This window comes from Lycium barbarum, chromosome 2 (genome assembly GCF_019175385.1).
Source record: "Lycium barbarum isolate Lr01 chromosome 2, ASM1917538v2, whole genome shotgun sequence".
NCBI lineage: Eukaryota > Viridiplantae > Streptophyta > Magnoliopsida > Solanales > Solanaceae > Lycium > Lycium barbarum.
The window spans coordinates 152,983,348-153,006,957 of NC_083338.1; the positions used below are offsets into that span (position 1 = coordinate 152,983,348).

Sequence of the window (23,610 nt, forward strand, 5' to 3'; positions counted from 1 at the left end):
GAACGAAAATAATTTTTTTTTATCTTATTTCGTTTTTTAATACACGAAATGCAAAAAAAAATTATAATTTCCTATTTCGTTTTTTTATTCACGAAATGCAAAAAAAAAAACATATTTCGTTGATTAATTCACGAAATGCAAAAAAAAAAAAAACAGTTTCGTTCATATTTTTAAATTTTTTAGTTTTTAATTTTTAAGTTTCCACACAATTTAAAAAAAAAAATATGTAAATTACGGAATTTTATTATTGGCAATTTTTTTTTTTAAATTTGGAATTTTAAATTACTGGAAATTTATTATTGGCAATTTTTTTTTTTAAAATTTGGATTTTTTTTAAATTACGGAATTTTATTATTGACCAATTACAAATTGTCATTTGGCTTTTTAAAAGAGTTAATTTTAACTTGTTAGTTTGAGGGGTATATTTGAGCCAAAAACAAACCTTAAGGGTATTTTTAGACCTAAAAGGTGGATGGAAGGGTATTTTTAGACCAAAAGGTGGAATGAGGGTATTTATAAGCCTTTTTCAATAGTTCAGGGGTATTTTTGAACCTTTTGCGTTAGTGATATTAGTTTATTTTTAGGAATAAACGTACATATCCAAGTGAAAAACAAAGGAATGGTAGGTCTGGACTTTTCGTGATTGGTTTGGAACTCAAAGTATCTGTCAGTTTTTCAATCAACATGAGGCACTAGACATAAACAGATCGTACTCCAACTTTTGTTTAAAATAAACTAAAGTGGATACCAAACATCCTAAGCGATATTGTTATTAAATTAGTATATATTTATTAAAAGAGTACTACCTGTTGTCTTCCGGTGCATTAATATGTACTTGCAACTTGTGGCTTATTCTTTATCATTATCCTTGTTCTTCTGAAAAACAATAGATAAACCGTATATTTGTTTGAGGAGATAAAGAACATGTAATTTGGTCGTGAAATATCATTTGAACTTCACGTGAAATATTAACAATTGTTTGTAGGCCTATTTTGTGAAAATTGCTATATATCTCCAACTTCCATTTTTCATTTATACAGATGTCGTTCTTTTTCTTTTTAGTTGAAGTTCCAAATACAATTTTGACGTTAAATATTTCTCTCACTTCAACTCGAACGGTCCAAACACATTTAAAGTTTTTGATAATTTGAGAACCTTACTACCAAGCCAATAAATAGTCACATAGTGACGTTGTCGAGGTCTCAAGTTCGTTTACAAACCATGAGAGACCCGGTACATGTTTTAAAATAGTGACAATTGAGATGAATGTTAAGCTGAAGATATAATTAAGCAAATTAGAAGTGGATTTTATGTAATAGTTTAAATCCTTAGATGAAATATTTACGCTTTAATTAGGTTTGAGTCTTACCGACACTTACGATGGTCGCACTTCAACAAGTATATGAATGTCTTCTCTGGCTAATTACGATTATTGGCCGTTGGGGTGATGCCCCAACCCCGTCATCACTTGTAAAGAGTGCCATATGCTTTATTAAGTGTGAACCGGCATATGCATCTGGAGTGGCCGTGTTTGTTTGTGATTGAAGATAGGTATGCGTACGTAGGGGTATAAGAATATTCAACATTGACAGCTAAATATGGATGCTGCCCCACCTTCATGACAATTGTATATATCTTCTAGTACATGCATGAATCATTCCCATTTCATGTCACATTTAGGACCCCACCCTACACCCCTCAATAACTTTTTTTTCTCATACATAGGGTCTATATTCCTTTCCTTATTTGGGAGATGTAAGAGAAACCCCTATCCATTCATTTTCGTCCAGGACATTTGGTTGCCTTTTAACACTACACGTTTGCTTATTTTTTTGGACAAGCCGTTTGAGATAGCCGCCGTCTTCCATTCAACCATTGTACTTAATTTCTAATAGTCAAATTAAAAATTAAATGCTTGAAAGAGAATTAAGGCGTATTTCCTTTTTCTGATGAGTACTTAGGTTAAATCTTTTTCTTCATTAAGTGAAGAATACACAATGCATGTCCATTCAGTTACTACTATAAAAGATAACTCCATTACAAAGATGGAGACATATATAATCTAGCTTTCTTTGAAGATCATTCTTGGTGCATTTGCAATTTAAATATGAAACCATTTTCTTGTGTTTTTGTACGAATGTGTTAGGGGTTCAGTTACACTGACGCAGTGTCAAAACCCTCTAACTGCTTCAGTATCTTTGTTAATACTGTAATTATATAACTTGCACTCATCTACAATTCAAGAAATTTTCCAACACACAGATAATTAAGCTAAGCTGTTTTGCTCACTTTTTCCCCTTGAAACTAGTATTCTTTTTTTTTCTATAAAACGGTGCGGTGTATACTATCGAGTATAGACCAAGTTCCGATGTGCCGACAGAGTCCACGTGGTCTGATAGCTGATACCACGTCATACGGTCGCCTTCCTGCTTGCTTTGTTAGACCCTTTGACCGCACATGGCTTCTGGTGCATACGTGTCCACCCCATCTTCTGCAACTTCTCTATTTGCAATGCATGGTGGCACAACACGAGAGGCTACTTTGAGTGTGGGGACAAGAGAGAGAATATAACCCTTCACCCAGACCCCACCACTGATTAACCTAGTTAGACATCCCAAAAGGATTGAAGATCAAAATATGTTTCACCTAAAATGACACGTACATATAAAGTAATGCTTCTAAAAAAAGGGAGGAAAAAAAAAAAAAAGATACACCTACATATATATAGTGATAAAAAATATCTAGTTCCATAAAGACTTCTATTTCGTGATAGCTAATAATCGCCTATATATGGTAGAAAATACAAATCAAGACGTTCGGCTACGCTTGCCTTATCTTTATCTTTAAGTGAATAAACTATTATCCTGTATTTTCATTGATAGTGGGATGGAGTGGTTATTACCAGGGGCGGAGCCAGCCCTTCGGATGGGGGTTCGGCCGAACCCAGTAGCTTTTGTCCGAATCATATATTTGTATTAAAATTTTTGTCAAATATGTACAAATTATTAATTAAGAACCCAGTAACTTTAAAGAATTAGAACCCCGAATCCACAAGCTTCGAATCCTGACTCCGCCTCTAGTTATTACTTATTAAATTCTTTCAAGAGTACTATTAGAAAACTTCTGAAACAATAAATGCACAATACGGTCCTATATTTAGCAAACAGTCCTTTCTGAACAACTTAGCCAAACAAGTGTATAGCAATTGATTATCCATTTAGCTAACACATCCGTGATTAAAATGGGGATTGACTATTGGGGTAATTGTTATTTTAACAAAGTAAATGGTAAGATTGACTGGTGAAAAGGAACACATAAAAGCCAGAATTGAGCGAGTATGAGAAACACATGAATTGTCTTGTTATATTGTCCTCTACTAAAAAGAATATATATGAACCAAGTCGTTCTCTATCGATTGACGGAAGAGGATTTGACAGCGTCTCTCCTTTGTGGAAATATTAGGTGGCATAGTTTAATTAATTAAAAAAGACTAACCCGTTGAAAAGACAATTTCAAACGACATAAGTAATAACTAAGGAGAATATTTAAACTTATTCACAGGAACACGTTTAATCATTTTATAACATCAAAAAATAGATGCCAGATAAAATTATATATTACTACGACTACTAAAATAATATAAATTCTCCCTTGGCAGTGTATAAATTAACAAACTTTAGAATGAAAAGTATGACACCACATACTTCCTAGTTCATTTTATATGAAAGCATTAGACTAAGCAATAGTAAATGTTAAGGAGAAAAAGATTATGGCTATACATTTATGATATTTTTATGACTATAAAACCAATCATTAAAAATAAAATGAAAAAGTTTAAGATTAATATTAATACTAGTGCCTCTTACTAGTCGAGATACACACGAATACGCAAAAGAAAGTGTAAGGAAAAATTAATGAAAAACGATTAGGAATAAATAAGACACTGGGAAAATGAAAAACAAAAAAGAAGAAAGTTAGTCGTAATGGAGAAGATGCTTTCTACAAAGCTCTCATGTTGGGGAAATAATAAATACTCTCAGCTGGTCTGTATTATGATATTATTCAAAAAGAGGCAGCAGATCCAATTCCAATATACCCCCACTTGCCCTATTTGCCTGCAGCAACTGTCTTCTCCTTTGTCTTTGCTGCTCCTGCGTTTTTCTTTTGCAACTTGCCCTTTTGTTTGTTTTCTTCCACATTTAGCACCAGTACTAGAGTTATTTTTACCCCTTTAAATTGGCAAGTTTTAAACGGCAAAAGAGCAGTACTCCTAGTGGTGCTTTTTTTTTTTTTTTTTTTGTAAATCCTGATTGGATGTTTTAGGCAGCTTCTACAGTTGTGAGCTATCAGACCCGTGGTCTAATTTTCTATTTATTAAGATCAAGCACTGGTGCTGCTGATTGGGTCCCTCCTCGTTAATGCTTTTTTCATATATATGAAGCAGAATTAGCGAGACTAAGTCTTGAAAGGTTGTTTTTTCCGATCGGTATAACTATTTGCAGGTTTTTGAATCGACCCAAGATTAAGTAAATCTGCACAAATGCTGGAGTACTATCTGCAACTTACTGGATCCGATCAGCATCCATATGTGGATTGATTTATGACAATATTGATGACGATTCATCCATAGTCAATAGCTCACAGATAGTCAATGTACAAGTATTTTTAGTGCCATTTCTGTGGTTACACTGTCTAGGGAAAACAACTTCGAGATAGTATTTCTTTAGTTCCATATATATATATATATTATAGGATTATTAGTATATGGATTTTAATTATAGTTTGGGATTAAGCCGTGGTGAATCAAAAGAGGCATCTGACAGTGATGCGGGTGCAAGTTCCGGCGGAGCTCCGGGAACTTCAAACCGCCGGCCACGTGGCCGTCCAGCTGGATCTAAAAACAAGCCGAAGCCTCCAATAATCGTGACGAGAGATACACCTAACGCACTCCGATCTCACGTGCTTGAAGTCTCCACAGATGCAGATATCATGGAAAGTGTGTCCAGTTACGCTAGGCGAAGGGGAAGAGGTGTTTGCATTCTAAGTGGTAGCGGCACAGTTTCTAACGTCAACATACGTCAGCCTGCTTCCCCTGATGGAAGTGTGGTTACTCTTCACGGACGTTTTGAGATTCTTTCGCTCTCTGGGACAGTGCTTCCTCCCCCCGCACCGCCAGGCTCGAGTGGGATATCTATATTTTTGTCAGGCGGACAAGGTCAGGTTGTTGGAGGCTCAGTTGTTGGCCCTTTGATGGCATCAGGTCCGGTTGTGTTAATGGCTGCGTCGTTTGCTAATGCTGTATTTGAACGGCTTCCCTTGGAGGAAGAGGAGGGAGCTACTGCTGGTGCTGTTGGTGCAAGTGCCGCTCCTACACAGGTATTTCTGGTTATGTAATCTGAATGTTGTAATTAATTAGGATCTAACATATACATTCTGACACTCTTTAAGTACAGTAATTTTTATTACTGATAATTTAATATGTTGTATACCTTATTTTTCATATACTAGTGAGTAACTAATTTCACTTATTATAGATGAGTATGAGTATCTTTTAGGTGACCTAATAATTGAAGTTACTCTTCTAGTTATTAGGCCATGTTTGGGGTTATTCATGTGACTTTTAAGATATCTAGCTGCATGGATTTAATGTTATCTAGATATATCTTCTAGTACTATCTAGGTGCATTGTGGGAACTTGTCCATAACAACAAGATAGAGAGATAATGCTACAACATGTTTTTGGGCGTAATGTTGGAAATCTTACGGAAAATACTTGGTTACGAACCTTGCAAGAAGAAATTTTTGAAAGCTTGAGGCATGTCAATTAAGATACTGTCCTTAAGGATATTTCACCCAGTATAGGTGTATTTCCAGGATTCAACAAGCTCTTCTAGTACAAAATTAGGAGCCAGAATCTAACAAAGATTTCACAAAGTAAAAGCCAGCAAGCACACTACAATCTATAAGAAAAATATATTTTTGTATATGTCTCTCAATATTTCTATATCCAACATGATATATATATATATATATATATATATATATATATATATATATATATATATATATATATATATTGTAGTAGCAGTAGTACAGAGATTATGTCTAACATAATAATCATATGACAACGTCCAAAAATTTAAGGGTAGTAAAAAAACCATAAAGACAATTGGCCATTAAGACACTTAATTTGATCAAATTGAATTAGCAAATACATTGGGCAACAGTCACTTTTGACCAAAATTAATTGTAGACATTAGAGATATTAAAGAATGACCATTATACTTTTTGAGATATAATATTTTCTCAACATGTAACACATGTTTTGGAAGAACTTGTCCAGTAACAAGAAAAAGAAGAAGATAATATCATAACTATTTCATGGTGCGACATACTTTCAAGTCCAATTTGATTGGTTTTTGTTGTTGGCAAGTTCTCCTATAAATATGAGCTCAATTCTCTCATTTATGACTCCAACGCGGATAAGTGCAAGTAATAGAGAGTTGAGAGCAGTTTACAGGCAGTCATCAGGGGCGGAACCACATAGGGCCGACGGTTCGAACCCCCTTCGGCGGAAAAAACACTATTTATACATGGTTAAAATTATTTTTTATGTATACATAATAAATGTTGAACCCCCTTTAACCTCTTCTTTACTTTTTTTATATTTGAAACCCCCTAATGAAAATCCTGGCTCCTACAAATATGAGCTCAATTCTCTCATTTATGACTCCAACGCAGATAAGTGCAAGTAATAGAGAGTTGAGAGCAGTTTACAGGCAGTCATCAGGGGCGGAACCACATAGGGCCGACGGTCCGAACCCCCTTCGGCGGAAAAAACACTATTTATACATGGTTAAAATTATTTTTTATGTATACATAATAAATGTTGAACCCCCTTCAGCCTCTTCTTATGATTACTTTTTTTATATTTGAAACCCCCTAATGAAAATCCTGGCTCCGCCACTAGCAGTCATAGATATATTGCTCATCTTCAATATTATATCCTCCATGTTAAAAGTTTCGGTGTCCTGCTCTCTTGTTATTCTTATTTACTGTGAACATCATTTTTGTGGGTTATTATTCTCAACATGCATTTTGATGCTTTCAATAAATTCAAAATGCGTGTAAAAATATTCAATAGCTGTGACTTCATAAGTATCCTTCCCCCAACGCCTCTTATAATGTTGTTATGTAAGAGGGGAGCTTTCGAAATGATTAGTGTGCTTACTGTTTTTCCTTCTTTTTCAATATTCTCTTTGTGCCTTATAATATTTTACCAAAGAGTCCTAGTTTGAATTTCAATAGGTACAGCCTGCTGCCTCACAGTCATCAGGTGTAACGGGTGGTGGAGAAGGTACTGGGCATCCTGTTGGAACAGGCGAAGGTAGTGGAAGTATGGCTTTTGGGAATGCACCACATAGTAATTACTCATTCTCAGCTGAGTTGCTTGGATGGGGTGGCAATACTGCAAGTGAAAGACCCCCCTTTTAGTATCCAGATGATTTTCACGAGTGTTAATAAATACTTAACTTTCATATGATTATCTCAAAATGGTTGGAGAGTAGATGGTATTGCTGGTGCGCGAAGTAGGAAGGTGTTGAATTGCATAGCCAGTTGTGGTTCACAAACAGTAGATTTTGTTCAATTCCACTAACCGTGAAGCATCAATAGCAAGAGCAATTATAATTACCTTGGAGAAATTGAGGACATGAGAAGGAAGAAATTTGCAATACAAGGGCGGTAACTTTCTATTAGAACCTGAGAGCATATTCCAAAGGTGAGGAGCTAGCTTGCATTTCATGTACATAGTGTTTGTACAAGTACTATCACACGTAACGATCTCATCTTGGCTGTCTAATCTTGTGCCATTCTATTATCACTTCGTTTATTATTAGATCATTTTGCTGTAATCTTAGTACTAGGTAAGTACACGATGGTGCAAATTACTAGTACAAGATTGACTAGGGCTTTGAGAGTTTCGATCTGATATTGATCTCTTGTTTTGGCCTGAGCTATACTTCTTTTACATATTGTGTTTCAAAACTGACATTTATCATATGTGAGATCACACCTCTTTTTACTTGAAGAAAATCTTGGTCATATGTGGTGTTTATTGCCTCCTCCCTTTTCCTTTGTCACTAGAGTTTGGTATGTGCACCATTACATTTATAATGGCAATAAGTTAGCTATTATGTTGGGTACCTTTTGGTCTCGGTTTAACTGAGATACAGTAAACACCAAACAATAAGTAAAACTTTTGAAGAATGATCAATATGCGAGTGTGATTGTAGAGGTTACGTTGGTTAAGTTTTGTATGATTGATTTTAGGCATGGATAGGTGAATTATGATATGTATCGTAATATCGTATTGTAAGTGGGAGCTAAGGGCTGGCGAGCATAAGAGTAGATCTACTCTTGTGATATTAATGAGAGTTCTCTGATATGTTTGAGAAACTGAATTACTCAAACTGAGATCATTATTGAGTTCACAAAGAAATCAAGTAAAGAAGACTCGTCAAACTGGCATCGAGGATTCAATGACTGCATGCGTGTATCATCTACTTATTATGACACAAGCATAGAGAATTGCACGGTGAGCTACAGAAATAGTAGCTTCCATTTCATCATGAATAAGTATGTAGTGTTAAAAGTAATTTTGGAGCTTCGTATCGTGTTAATTAGTTTACCATTAAATTCCAGGTCTAAAAGTTTTGAGCATCCTTTTTGTATAATGAAGTTATATTTAAAGAAATGCATATACGTTTGGTGTTTTGAAGTTTACAAAAGTTACATGGAATAATAACATCGTGAAATCATATCAAATATTCCAATATGTGCGATGAAAAGGGTATCGGTATATGAATTGGGAGACAAGTAGTTTTATACTATAGTTATGGGATTCCTTGTTTAGTACTCCCCCGTCCCATAATAAGTGTTACCTTAGCTAAAATATTTTGTCCCATAATAAGTATCACCTTAAGAAATCAAGACATAAATTGATTAGTTTTTTTCAATTTTACCCTTAAATAAAAAAGGACAAGTTAAAGTAACATCTAAATGATAATTGGACAAGCCACATAGTACTAATTTGGTATGTTGGATTTTCAATGTCAAAAGAATTACTACTTGTGCATGCTCTACTTAAGAGGAGAAAATAATTTATTTTTATTACATAGGGATAATTTAATAAACTTTACATTGCATAAGACGGAGGGAGTATATTCATTCCGATATTCCATGTGTGGATAGTCCCATAGTATTGAACCGCGGACCTTTGAATAGAATACCGAGGGAAAACAAAAAAGAAACGAAACCTTGTCTACCTTTGATATTATTGAGAGAGAGAGAGTAGGTATTTGTATCTAGCCTAGGACCAATTTCCTTTGGCCCAACGGATGTGACCGGTGCGCTGATAAGATGCTATGACTTGCTCTGCAATGGGAATTTAAAGGAATTCAACTTGCTATATCTCCAGTCCATTTTGTATTACAAATCTGACAGGACACGTGAGAATCCACAATCAACCACTAACTTAGAGATCCAAGCGTGATTTGGACCATTGTTAACCCATTTGGTCCCCTCCCCCATTAACTCATGTTACATATGATGAACTGATTTTTCCAACAAAAAAACTAGGTGAAAGTCATTTTCAAGTTATGCCCTTCCTTTCCTTGGTGAAATACAGGGAAAGAGGAAGAGTTGAATTGGATTTTATCCAGGATTCATTTAAGTCTTCTCTCTCTCTCTCTCTCTCTCTCTCTTACATACACGCACAATGACAAATAAGTAACCTCAGGTCGGATATCAGATGGACAGTCAAATGCTAACTAAAAATAAATTAGTATCAATATTACCATCAGAACAACAAAAAGGTTCTAGCTATTCTACTCATAAATCCCCTCAATCCCAAAGTTAAAAAATGTGTCACAGGGCGGCTGTAGCCGGACATGCCTCCTTTGCTGTCAGGTCCCTAGCTTCACGTTTTGACCCACAGAACGTTACCAACTAATCTGATCAAACTAATCATACACAAGTCCAACAATCTAAGGCCTAGCATCCACAACGTGACGCTCACCGACGTTGGTTAACTACCAGAATCCCTGCTTTGTCAATCAAGTTCAGCTATATGTTCAAAACTCCCTCAAGCCAATTTCCCTATGCAAATGGTACACGAACAAAGAGCCGTCCATGGAGGCTTACAACAGCAGAAGTCTGTAGTGGATCGATTCTAGCAGGCAGGCTTACTACCTGAGAAAACCAACGCACGTCATAAATGGGACTACTCCTTGTTTCATCAGAATTAGAAGACAAAAGTATTTACATCTCAATATATAATTCAGAGTTTGCAAGATCAAGATTATTTTAATTGGTCTGATCAACATATAGCAACTGAACAACCAGAATATTATCAGGAAAATAGAGATCAGAAGTGCTAATACATAGATGACAAATCATACTTTATCCACCCGGAGATTGATACCCATTTACTTCAAAAGATAAAACTGAGAGTACACGATATAAATATAAGAACATGAAGACAGTCTCACAACAGAATCTTCTATGATAAAACACATGTTGGCTATACCTACGGTTAACATTACTCCCGTGCCAATAAAAAGGATTACTGAAATAAACAAAGATTACTCTTGCAGTGAACATGACACTCACACCAGTAAGGAAGATGAGAAGCCAATTTTCAGTTTATGAATTGGAATTGCATTTAGCTTATTTGCACTCTCAGAGAAAAATAAATAGCTCTCGTATTCATTCAAAATTTTGAGACTCCATTCAAAGAAATATTAATAGAGGAAATTGAACACAGAATTTTTTTATGTATTCTCATTGCTTAAACACACTAATTTCTTTTTTCCAAGATATCATCAGTCCCTAGACATGCAACAGATGATGCAACAGCATGATAGATATGGCACGAGGATCATTTGAGTTCCGCTATCAAAGTCAAAATAGAAAAAGAAGCAAAACTTACCTTTTTGAAGCCGGTAATACCCCAAGGGTTGTCAAGTTGCTCCGGCTGACCAGTTATGACCAGACGACCAGCAGGATCAGATTGAACCCGCACCTGGTCACCAAGAAATAAGGAATGGAGACTTTTAGACCATTATCAACTATAATTCACTGCAAGCATATGCTAATAATGACTCCTATCAATCACTAGCCCCTATATGTTGGTCCTCTGGAATGTAACATGGACGGTTAAACAGAGGGAAAATGAAACACGGTAAGAAGATTATTCAGCCAAATTCTAAAGTGATGAAAGGTAGCAATAGTAAATGGCCATATCCCAATCAACATCTTAAACTTGTCAAAGTTTGAATAGTTTGGTGAAATTGATGCAAAAAATTGCAGTCGGCATATATATTATATTGGCAAAAGTCATAGATAGCCCCCTAAACTTTGCCACATTTCCACTGGGCTACCTAAACCGAGAGTTGTACCTATTGGGTACCTAAACCAGTCTAAATTTGATCCTATGTGGTACCTTTTGCCTATGTGGCGCCTACGTGGCACAGCAATTGAGTCCACTTTTTGTTGGGCGCGTGGACAGCCCTTTCATCCTTAATTTTTTTTTTTTTTTTTGGTTAAAATTTTACCTCTTTTAAATAAAATTTAATAGATAAATAAATAAAAAACTAACCCACCTCCCCCCCCCAACCGCCTGTCTGTCCCCTGACCCCACCCCACCGTACGTTCCTTTTTTTTTCTCTTCTTCACTGTAGTTCTCTTCTCTTCTCCTTCTTCTTCCTTTTTTTTTAATCCACTGTACGCTCTCTTCCTTTCTTCTTCTTCTTCTTCCTTTTTTTTTTTTTTCTCTTCTTCTTCTTCATTATAACACTTCATTTCTTTTAATTATTTATATAAAATTAATTTTTGAATTGGATATTATTTTTTACCACCATTTTTTTTGTCCTTTTTAGATCTGAAAAGTAGCATTACTATCTTGTTCACCGGAAAAAATGGGGATTCACCATTATTATGACTTGTTCACCGGAAAAAATGGGGATTCACCATTACTATGACTCTTTTTTTATCTCACCTTTCATTAAAGGTTGGTGGGTCTTGTAAAGACATTGAAGAGAAGAAAAGAGGAATAAATTATTGGTGGAGTGGGGGGACGGCGGTTGGGGGTGGTGGTGCGGCGGCCGGTTTCTTTTGCAGTAGGAGGGGGGGGGGGGCGAAGGAGATGAAAATTTTGGGGGGTGTATAATTTATTTTTTAATCATTATGATGGACCCCCCCCCCACCGCCACGTGTCACGTTTTCATTGGACAAAGTTGCCACGTCATGGAGAGTGTAATACACTCTCTTAATTTTGCTGATTATTGTGAAAAAGGTACCCAATAGGATCAAATTTAGACTGATTTAGGTACCCAATAGGTACAACCCTCGTTTTAGGTAGCCCAGAGGAAAATGTGGCAAAGTTTAGGGGGCTATCTATGACTTTTGCCTATTATATTCAACAAATTTACTGGTGCCATATGAAAAAATTCTTCTAGAAAAATCACCAAGATCTATGAACCTTGAGAATATCTCTTTAATTTCTTTCACTGCTTAAAAACTGTAAAACGTGAAGATGAGGATTTTATCAAGCGATAATACGCAAGTATCTCCCCCGCTCCTTTACTCAATCCATCCCTTGAAGCGATCGGATAAAATGGAAAAAGCTCTATGCCCATATATAGCAACAACAAATAAGACACTAATGGGATTGTGTGAGGGGCTTGAGCATGATGTGCGGAGGATGCGAAAAGATTTCGTCACCAATAAGTCCTCATTTTGTGTAGCATAGGGTCGAAGTACATAGGCTACCGACTTGTTCAGGACCTCATTCCTTTCCAAAAATAGACAATTCTCTTCCCCTGAGTTTTATCAGTTTAAGCAGGTCGCTTTGTCCTTTTAACTAGACGAAGCTTGCGGTGAAGGCCTAGCACCCATATGAATCAGAAGCACAAGTCTCGCATGCATTCCTTACAAAGCAGGCATTCCTTTCAACTGATTCCAAATGATATGGGGTTTACATCAAAGAGACGGTATCTACCCTAATTCTGAGATCCATATGTTTTGAAAACTATCATAAAAATGACGTTTGTGCACTTCCTCTTTACATGATCAAAAAAGGAAGAAAAAGAATGAAGAAAGAAATGACATTTGTACACAATAAATCAAGAGAACAAAGTGAAATGGCCTTGAAGATAACACATGGCACAAGAGGTACATACCTCCTCTCTCAAAAGCCCAGGCACCAGAGCGTAGACCTCAAAGCAATCTTTCTGTTTGTGAAAGAACATTACAAGTCTATGAAGAGAGAGTAAATACAAACTAGAAATACTTAGAATCTGAGAGGAACTTACTGTTTCTCGCACATTGATTTTTACCCAATCAGCTGGAGGTCCCAAATCAACAACTGTTGTAACCAACCTGGCAAACAAAAGTAATTTATTTTCACATCTGAACAAGAGGAAAGAGGAAAAGAATTGGCAGAGTAATACTGCTCAATCACTTTCCAAAGGAAAAAAAATTGTAATCAATTTTGAGACTCTGCCATGCAGCTTGTAAGGTTGAGATGGTCTTTATAGTAAGTCAAGCCTAATGTCAAGTACACATTGTTTAATACAACCTTAACAACATACCACATCATCAATGATGATTAAGCTCCCTAACATCGTGATCAATAGAAAAAAAACTGCTTGGATTACAATGTGTGAGAAAACATGCAGATGGCTAGTGCTAACATGATATCACTTCAGCTAGACAACATCTCAGGAGGAAACAGACACAGGGTAGACAAGGATTTAACTTAAGCCTTGAAAAGAATGCTGCTATGTTCAAGAATTATTCACTCACTACACCATTTCTTAATTATTCATTCAGTCAATACTGAAAATAACTCAAACCAAGGCACCTTCCATTAGTGCTTTTCCTTTTTTTCAAAAATAAACTAAGCCATATCATCAGTCAGGCATTTCAACTCCATCGATAGATAAGATCTCTGTCATGCCCGTAAAGAGAAAAAAGAGGATATGCTCTTATTAGGGTGTGAAAGTCAATGAAGGGACAGTTTTGCAGTACCATATTAGATTAGTGGACCAACTTTTAAGCATTTTCTTAAGCAAGTCGCAGCCAACAGCTTCTAAAGTCTAATGGTTAACTAAAAACTCAGAGCTTTTGGAGAAAGCTAAAAGTTGATAACTAACATGGTAACTCTCGGGGGAATACCTAGAATGTGGCTGAACCATCATGGTGCAAAAGTTAGATATGTACCATTGGTAGAGTCGGTAGAAAGCAGGCGTGGAAATTAGTAGGTGTCTGGTATATACAATGAAGAATTATACATTTACGACTTTGCTAACTCTAGAGATAGTGTGCTAGCAAGCAATTTAAAGAGGGTGACTCCTTTGAGATGGTACGACAACATTTTTCTATAATTTTCTCCATCTTGATAGTTCTCTTCCCTATATACATCTATGATTTACCATGTTCTCACGCCTTCGTCATGTGTCTTAACCCGCTGAAGCAGAGAATTTGCCTATCCTTTAAGATTAAATTAGAACAGCTATTGGTTGTACAACTTAGGAAAAAAGGTATGTCACCCATGACATAACTGCAGTCCACAACATAATACAATATGACAAAGGCTTCTTATAAATATTTTATGAGAAAGGTAACAGTAAAGGCTTCTTATAAATACATCATCCTTTAAGATTAAATTAGAACAGCTATTGGTTGTACAACTTAGGAAAAGAGGTATGTCACCCATGACATAACTGCAGTCCACAACATAATACAATATGACAAAGGCTTCTTATAAATATTTTTTGAGAAAGGTAACAGTAAAGGCTTCTTATAAATACATCAAACTACAAGATCAAATCTCAGAAGAATATGATAAATTAATTTTGCCAGAAAAAGAACTATGTGGGATCAGACAAGTCTGGATGCTGCAAGGACAAAGATGAAAATTGTAACTTTTACAACTGAAGAAATAATAAAAGGCCATGCATGGAGATGAAACCAACATATAGCAAATTGCAAATTGTGGAGTTCGAGTAGTTACATTGTACTAATTTTGTCTAAGAAAAAAGTTACATGAGAGGATCAACACAAAGGACAACTTAACTGCTTAAATGTTTCAGTTCTTGCCACTTTTGAAGGGCGTTCCACTTCATCTGGTCTCTTGTGTTTTATAGAACCTGAATGCAAGTACAATTGATTATGTTAAGAGAAAAAGATATCATCATCTCTGTCTTAGTCCCTGTATCTTACAGATACAAGTAATATTATATCCTTGATAGCCATTACCAGCCAGCGATTTGCTGAATATGATTCTTCAAATTGAGACATCATAAAAAGAAACGAGTTATATCTAAAGAAATATGAAGGGTTAAGGTTGGAAAAGAAACCAGATAGAACATTACCAATGCTTTTGAGATTCTTCTCACGCTTTGGCATAATGTTAGCATTCTTTTCCTATCAAGAGATTCATAACAAAATTAGTAATACATGTCAAGAGATGTGGTCAAAGGTAAACACGGCTAATAAATGTTTCTAGAGTTCTATAATTTCAAAAGACCTTTACAATTGGTTCCCCAACCTCGCCACAACCAAGAAGACGTTGCTCATGCCATCCTTGCATAGCACGGGCAGCAGCATCTCTTCTCGCCCTGCCTGATCCAGGAGTTTGATGACCATTTCCCTGCATAATTACTTCAAGATGGTTCATTTTATACATCTAAATATGCCTAGGAGAACCCATTGGTTGATTAATATGAAGAAAGATAATATACATCAAACCTGTCTCTATCAAAACAAAGCAGACACAAATCTATTTATAAGATTCATCGAAGCTTTTTTAGCTTGTGCGATTACACTGGGTATGTTGTTTGTATCGAAGCTTTTTTAGCATGACTGGGAATAAAGAGTAGATTGGGCAAGATGCTATTTCTAGGAAATTGGAAAACAAGGAGTAATATTTAAGTTAGGAAAATAAAAGGAAAACAAAGCTGACACAAATCTATTTATAAGATTCATCGAACCTTTTTTAGCTTGTGCGATTACAGTGGGCATGTTTTTTTGTATCGAAGCTTTTTTAGCATGACTGGGAATAAAGAGTAGATTGGGCGAGATGCTCTTTCTAGGAAATTGGAAAACAAGGAGTAATATTTAAGTTAGGAAAATAAAAGGAAAAAGATTTATTTTCATAAAGGTTACACAATCTTTCTTGTGAGTTTGACATAAAGCTGCGGGGCATGATGTTGTTGGGGCAAAGGAATTTATATCTTAACAACTTATAAATTATACTCCCTCCGGTTCAATGTGTTTGTCTTAGCTTGACTGGACATGGAGTTTAAGAAAGTAAAGAAGACTTTTGAATCTTTTGGTCTTAAACTAAAGATATGTATAATATACCAAAATACCCTTTAATCTTGTGGTCTTAAACATGCCATGTGGGATGTTAAAATTAAAGAGTTGCCAAATTAGGAAAGGGGCATTCTTCTTGAAAGAGATTAAAAAAGAAAGTAAGACAAACAAATTGAAACAGAGAGAGTACTAACTATATGTTGAATAATCTAATACGAACAATCTATCATCCAACTATCTATGACATAATTGAAGCTTAGACAATGATGCACATTCCAAGATATTGCATTTTCTATTTGGATCATTTAAAACAAGATATAAAAGAAATAAATGTATATTTATCTGATTCCAAGACATTAATGCCACTCCAATGAATGTGTTCTCTACTTCCCTTCTTGAACACAAGCCACCACTTATTCACTTTGATACTGCAATCTATTATTCTCAGCTATCAATTAAAAAAGTCATATCTCAAAGTTAAAACGTAGGGGTAAGGTCTGCGTACACTCTACCATCCCAGACCCCACCTGGCGAGATTATACTGGGTATGTTGTTGTTGTAATATCTCAAAGTTAAAAGAGACAAAAAAGGGTTCGGTTAGCAGTCTGCAGTAAATGTTACATGCGTGAATCTTCAAGGGAAGAGGTCCCAATATGCCTAACTTTGAAATTTTGCATCCCCTATGACTTGGTGCATATTCATTTGCCCTTTTGCAGTAAAAGGGGTATCGCCAAGCAACTTAAGAGGCCATTAGCAGCAGTTCGTGAGGAAAAAGAATTAAAAAGCGATAGTGTGAGAAAAGCAAATTCTAGAAGTTTTGAAGGAAAAGCAGTCCCATTTCTTGTATATACTTCAAATGGCTAGAGTTTTTGGATTTCTGGTGTACTATGAAAAATGTATCATTTTAGTACACGGTTGAACTGCATGTCCTTGCAATAGATTGAAGCTCTTGTCATTCAATCTTGTACAGATTTCAAAGTGGTGCTGCCTTTTGCGATAGAGCCATTGCTAATTGACTTGACTAGTGATTTAGTTAGAAGGTAGATCAATTAGAAGATGCACAGCCAGTACAAATGAGGAGGAGAAATGTAAGCACAAGCTCACCTCATTGTCGCCACCTGCTTCAGGAAGAGCAGCAACAGGAAGTCGAAGCTTTCCGCTTTGTGTCTTGTGCCTTTCATATTCTAAAAGGGCCTATAATGCAGAAAGCATTGGATAACAAAAGAAGATATAGAAGGAGAGTCAGAAATTAATAGTTATTCCAGATAATAAAATTAACAAATTTATAAAAAGAAGAAATATCAAATATGCAGAGACCAGCAAATACATTATTAAATTAGACTTAAAAATCTAATTTCGGTTTAAGATGGCAAGACAAAGCAGAATGGTGATATGCTAGCTAGTGATCAAATTCCAAGGAAGCAAAGGATGTTTAGCTGCCTTTTCACAACCATGCCCCTAATGCCACATCAAAAAAGCAAGAATATCAAATGTATTTAAGAAGCAAAGGGATAATACCAAATTATTTCTCCATTTTCGCGGTCTTACTTTGAGTAAGCATGCATCTAATCAGTAGTTTTAAGTTTGTATAACAGACTAAAGATAATTGGGTCCAAAAGGGGATGGAAAGTTTATTAATAAGTTTAATTTATAAGAATGAAATTGGATTCTATCTAACTCTTGATGCAGGACAATATTAAATATATTAAGGCCTGAGAAGAAAAACAATATTGTTGACCGAAGAAACCTCAGCAAAAAAAAATTAGCATTACTGCCACAGCATAGTTTTACTAAGCTCAGGTTTCACAAACAAATCACATTAGAAAGATTATTTAAGGTCAAGAAAATCACTTGTTACAAGCTACATATAATGGAAAACACTGGCAAAACTATACCAATAGCTACCAAAGGGATCTTGGGTTTATTACCTTCTCATAAAAAATGCGGAATGTCCAGGACACAGTTGTGCAAGTCCTGAAAGAGAAGATAAACATATTCAAAAAGAGAAAAAATCAAAATTAGAGACATTACAATAAGAACTGATAGAAGCTTCTGGTTTGTCCTCTCTTTAAGTTCACTGTCAATCAAGTAACTGCATATCTTATTTGAGTATCAGAGTGAGTTCTGGTCATTGGCACCTCTCATTTTATCCTTATTAACTCTCAGTCATCTTTTTGAAGACATCAGACGTCTATGGTCTTTTACAAGGTCTAACTACATCGCGTTTATACATAATAATGTCCCAGCATCTCTAAAAGTTGAGAAATACCACATGCTTACCAAATATTAGGCTTCAAGTGCCACAGGAGTCCAGCACTGATACCAATCACATACCACTCAGGAAGCACGTATATAGAGCTATTATTCTCTTAATTAGACCATGTCTTTTGTTGTCTAGTTAGAACAAGTAGTGCTGTATTTTATTAAAAAAGGAACAAGTAGTGTTGTATTTTGGGTTTTCTGAGGGCTTCTCCCTTTTGGTATATTATATTTATACGTGTTTGTGTGGTATCCTCATGTACCACAAGTTTCAAAAGTTTTCATATTTATTTTTTAGAGAAGGAACACTATGTCTCTTTTTTCTGTCAGCTTCAGTCCAAAGCTAATGGTAAACTGAGAAGACATTTCTTACATTTCTTTGGCATGGGAACAAACAATCAAAGTTCTTTTGTCTTGTTAGCTGGAAAAGTGTCAATACGAATAAAGTAAGAGTTTACTTCATTGTCAGTCCACTTAGTGTTGTTATATCAATTATAAAACATCATTACTTATCAAAGAAAATAAAGGTTGAATAATTTAAAAAATGGCTAGTTCTATTTATATTGAGCCAAGGGTCTTTCGGAAACAGCCGTCCTACCTTGGTAGGAGTAAGGTCTGCGTATACTCTACCCTCCCCAGACCCCACGTTGTGGGATTTCACTGGGTGGTTGTTGTTGTTGTTGTTGTAGTTCTATTTATAAGAAAAAGAATCTAAACTCTGATTTAAATAATCTGTGACTCCTAATTCTTGTCTATTAAGTTAAAAGGGAATAAATAAAATAGAATAAGTCCTAACAAAAACATAACAAAAAAAGCTACCTAAAGTTAGACCTAACTATGACTCAGCCACCTCAATAGATCGCTAGAGAACTTCAGCTACACTGACACTACAAAAGCAGCATCAATGGTAACGGTACACAATTCTGTGTGAACTGCACCACCCAGCTCTCCAAAATAAACAAAAGGGTGCTTTGTTCCAGCATTACTCTGTGTTGCACTGGTCCCAATTCTTGACCTGAGTTCTATGTCCTTGCTTATATGACCTGTCTTTATATATTGTAAATCATTATTCTTGATTATTAAATTTAGCCTCTATTTCCATACCAGGGATGAATGTCTGCTTCCTATATTATTCTCATAAATAATCCTTGCAAAAAAAAATCTAATGTCTGCGATCATCAATGCCTTGTCTCCATTTCATACACGGGAGAACTTGACATTTGAGAAGGTAGAGCAACATTTTTCATTGTATGGGTGGAAGATTCAAGCTTTAAGTTCAACGCTCATAAAGAAATAGGATTTATTAGATTTAGATGCTTACTTGGGGGGATTAAACGACTCCCCTACTTGCCGCCACAACTTGGCTCCAGTCACCTAAATAATCAAAACAATTTAATACTAGACCATCATAAATAGCATGACATTGAGTCAATAACAAGAAATTCATCTCTCAGCAGTACAAGATATGCACACAAATCATGAATTAGTTAATCTAGCAGCAGAAGAAAAAATACAAAACCGGAACCTTAACATTGAAACAAACTAAAGTATGAAAAGTGTATTCTTTAAGATTGTGTGAACCACCTCATGTAAGAACTTAAACTGCTACAAAGGGGACACCTTTTGTTCATTTATTTTAGGTCTACAGCACTGCCATGCATCCTGATTCTTTATCATGGACTAAAATGTTGAAATACTTTTGTGATAGGTAGGGGCCGGCGAGGCCTTAACACTCAAACCAACTCCGGTACCATGTAAAATCGTGCGAACCACCTCATGTAAAAGCTATCAGAACAAGGCAAGTATTGAATATAGGTCTGCAACAGCCCCCTACTAAAGCTAAAACTACAAACCCTTCGTAGGCTTGCTAGACCTAAATGTTGACTCAATACCCCTGGTTAGTGGAGGACTGGCATAGAAGGTCCCTCCACCTTAGAAGATAGTCCTCAACTTAAGTAATTAAGCAGGAATTAGAGAACGGAAAAATCTGGAATAGGAGAAGAAAAAATGAATCAGAAAAAATTTCTGCACTTTGAATGGACACGAACCAAACAATTCTCAAGGGAAAAGTTCCAGTGCAGAATATAAGACAGGGTAAGAAAAAGAAATTTATCTCCAAATGCCGTTTGAGCTCTTTTTTTCACGGAGGTTCCATTTTCTAAAGTTTAAACCGGGAGGGAAGACTTCCAAATTGCAATCCTCTGTCAGATGGACATTTTTATTTAAACTAAACTAAAAGGTAGAAGGTATAAAAGTTTCAAATTTATAAGAATATCAATAATGTTATTCTAAACTCCGCCTGTGTGAGCTCGCTCACATTGCCGGTCCCAAGCCCGGATAAAGGAGGAGGGTTGCCGAGGGTCAATCGGAAACAGCCTCCCTACCCAGGTAGGGGTAAGGCTGCGTACATCTTACCCTCCCCAGACCCCACTATTGTGGGATTACACTGGGTAGTGACCAAGACCATCAATAATGTTATTCTACTTATCCAAAAAAATGAGAGATCAATCATGTCATTCTAAAATCTTCACCTTACAAGATGGCCAAGTTGCAAGGAAGTTTTGAGTCCCATCTACTGTGCAACATACATGTGGGACTCTATTAAGACCTAGAACATAAATAAAATAGTGTGACATACGAGTCAAGAAGACAAAGACCTACCCGATCATAGCCACCCAATCTGATCACAGATCTCCATAACCTATCAGGCAATTTCATGGTAAGAATCTTATATGTACCTTAAGCAAAATGAAAGATATGAGCAATTAAGAATATCGGACACTTACTTCAGGCAATTAAGAGGATGCCCGTAAAACTTAGGTGGTTTAAATTCCATCGCCCTCTCCCTGTAAAAACTTTCAAGTTCTCTCATAAATGCTGCTAGATCGTCTGGTGACCCATCATCATTCCAATCCTCATCTTCATCCTCATCATCAGCCATCTACAATTTGAGAAGATAATTGATCAATTTGAAACACAAAGTAATTGCCACAACATCTACAAATAAATCGCTTCAACAGGGAGTGTATCAGCTTAAGTACCTTTGCTTCATCGAAGATTTTATTTGATGCTTCCCCAGTATGCGGTCCAGCTTTTCCAGCGGCAGATTTCACCGACAAATTTGGAGTGGTTGGCTCTGGCATCTTTGCAATAGCAGTATTCTTAACATCATCTTTTGTCTCTGACAACTCATTCGATCTAGCATCATGATCAGCGATAACACTTGTGGCATTAGTTTTATGTTCCAGTTCCTTCTGTTCATCAACCATCATATCATCCCCATTTTGATGAACCTCTTTGGTCAAGTCCTCAGCCTGATCCTTCACCTCGTTGCCACTCTTACCTACTTCATTAGCAGGTAGCTCCTCATGTACCTGCATGTTTACACCTCCAGTATCATGGTCTGCAACATTTCCAATAGGTTCTTCCTTCTTCATGGCCGCATCTGCATCAAGATCCCCTTCTTTTTTCTCAATTTTGGCTTCTCCTTGTGTTCCACCTGTAGCATTGTTTTGGTCATCACCTACTGTAATGCCTTGAGTCTCTGGATGGCTTGTAGTGTCACTTTGGTTTGCTGTCTCGCTTGCAGCAGTCCTCTGGTCCTCTACCGCACCCTTTGAATCAGTCTGGTCCATTGTCTCATCATTAACATTGCTTTCACCTTCCACCGCATCACTTTTCTGCTGTCCATTCCCATTTTTAGCAGGCATCGGAGTCTTAGCCCCACTCTCAGAGTGGTTATTTTGTTCCGCCTCGGTTTTAGCACTGTCTTGGCAGTCCACCGGCGACGCGGTGGACTGTTGGCCATCAACAGCAGTCCCTTCAGGTTTCAAACTGGAATCAAGCTTATTAGTTTGTGACTCTACGACAGTATCATGAACCTTCTTTTTGGCATCCTCCATCTCTACGTCACTCTTATCCATTCTGAAAATGAATCCACATGCAGCACATCATGTGTATCAAAATTCAAGCATACAGCTCTAAACACAAGCTGAAACTAAATATTCTTTAGAATGCACGCAAGCGTAAACCCCAACAAAAACGAAAAAATAAATAAAAGAGAACTCAAGAACCACATTAACAGAACCCTAGTTTCGTCAAATAAGATTTGCGAGAAAAAATACCAAAAAAAAAAAAACTTAAAGGGGGAAACAGATTTTGATCGCAGCAAAATCAAGCACGACCGATCAACAGAAAAGGAAAAGGTGAGAACTTGTTGCATATAACGAGTAAATAAACAGAAAAAGAGATCATGTTACATAAGGGCGTAAATGCAGGGGGGAGAAGACATACATACCTGGGAAAAAGGGTCGAAATCGGCGTTTAGGGTTTGGTTTCAGTTGGGAGATTAAGGAGAAGTGTATTATGGCGAATAAATCGGAATGGGCAAAAAAAGAAAAGAGTTAACGGGCGAATAATAAAGTGGGGAGGGGAGTATTTAAGAAGGAAGTGAAGTTAAACAAGGAAAGTAGAAGAGCTGTGTTGTTGATTGGTACACACACTGCACTGCATGCTTATCTCCTCTGAACTCTATTACGTCACACTTCCGGGCTCTGAGAGAGAGAGCCCACGGTTACCTTTGCTTGTGCGATCTAGTAGATTAAAACCAACGGCATTCGCTCAACCGTTTTAACACCTCGACAATCACCATTTTATCTCATTCCCGTTATTATTGCTTTCACTAATTTTTTGTAATATATGTAGCCCTCCAATCGTTTCAAAACTCTTTTATTTCCATATTCTCATTTTAAGGTTTAACATTATTTTCCAATAAAGACGAGATATATATAGAAAGATCAATGATCATTTTGGTGCTTTAAAGATATTTAAGTTAAACGTTAAAAACCTGGGGGGTCGTTTGGTGCGCGGACTAACTAAGTTATCCAGAATTACAGTTTTGTGATTATATCCAAAGAGATGGGGAAACTGATGATATCACACACCGTATTGGGGCGGAGTGGGCGAAATGAA

At 36.3% G+C, this 23,610-nt stretch overlaps 2 protein-coding genes across 3 annotated transcripts; one reads left to right on the top strand and one right to left on the bottom strand.

The window, feature by feature from the left end:
* The first annotated feature begins 3,876 nt into the window (after positions 1-3,876).
* Positions 3,877-8,103, top strand: LOC132628263 (AT-hook motif nuclear-localized protein 27). Its single transcript, XM_060344044.1, has 2 exons — positions 3,877-5,376; positions 7,309-8,103. The coding sequence occupies exons 1-2, from the start codon at positions 4,765-4,767 to the stop codon at positions 7,492-7,494; spliced, it is 798 nt and encodes a 265-aa protein (XP_060200027.1). The 5' UTR covers positions 3,877-4,764; the 3' UTR covers positions 7,495-8,103.
* A 1,704-nt stretch (positions 8,104-9,807) lies between these two features.
* On the bottom strand, positions 9,808-23,329 carry LOC132628264 (AT-rich interactive domain-containing protein 5-like). Of its 2 annotated transcripts, none has more exons than XM_060344045.1 (14): positions 22,937-23,329; positions 21,681-22,563; positions 21,426-21,580; positions 21,301-21,340; positions 19,961-20,013; positions 18,309-18,354; positions 17,485-17,574; positions 15,593-15,715; positions 15,438-15,489; positions 15,140-15,212; positions 13,374-13,440; positions 13,242-13,292; positions 10,991-11,083; positions 9,808-10,251 (listed from the first exon to the last, which is right to left on the bottom strand). In XM_060344045.1, exons 2-14 carry the CDS (start codon positions 22,560-22,562, stop codon positions 10,159-10,161), a joined length of 1,818 nt encoding a protein of 605 aa, XP_060200028.1. In that variant the 5' UTR covers position 22,563; positions 22,937-23,329; the 3' UTR covers positions 9,808-10,158. The 2 variants fall into 2 exon arrangements, with proteins under 2 accessions (XP_060200028.1, XP_060200029.1); XM_060344046.1 differs by having other exon boundaries at positions 15,614-15,715; positions 22,937-23,328.
* Between the last annotated feature and the right edge of the window lie 281 nt (positions 23,330-23,610).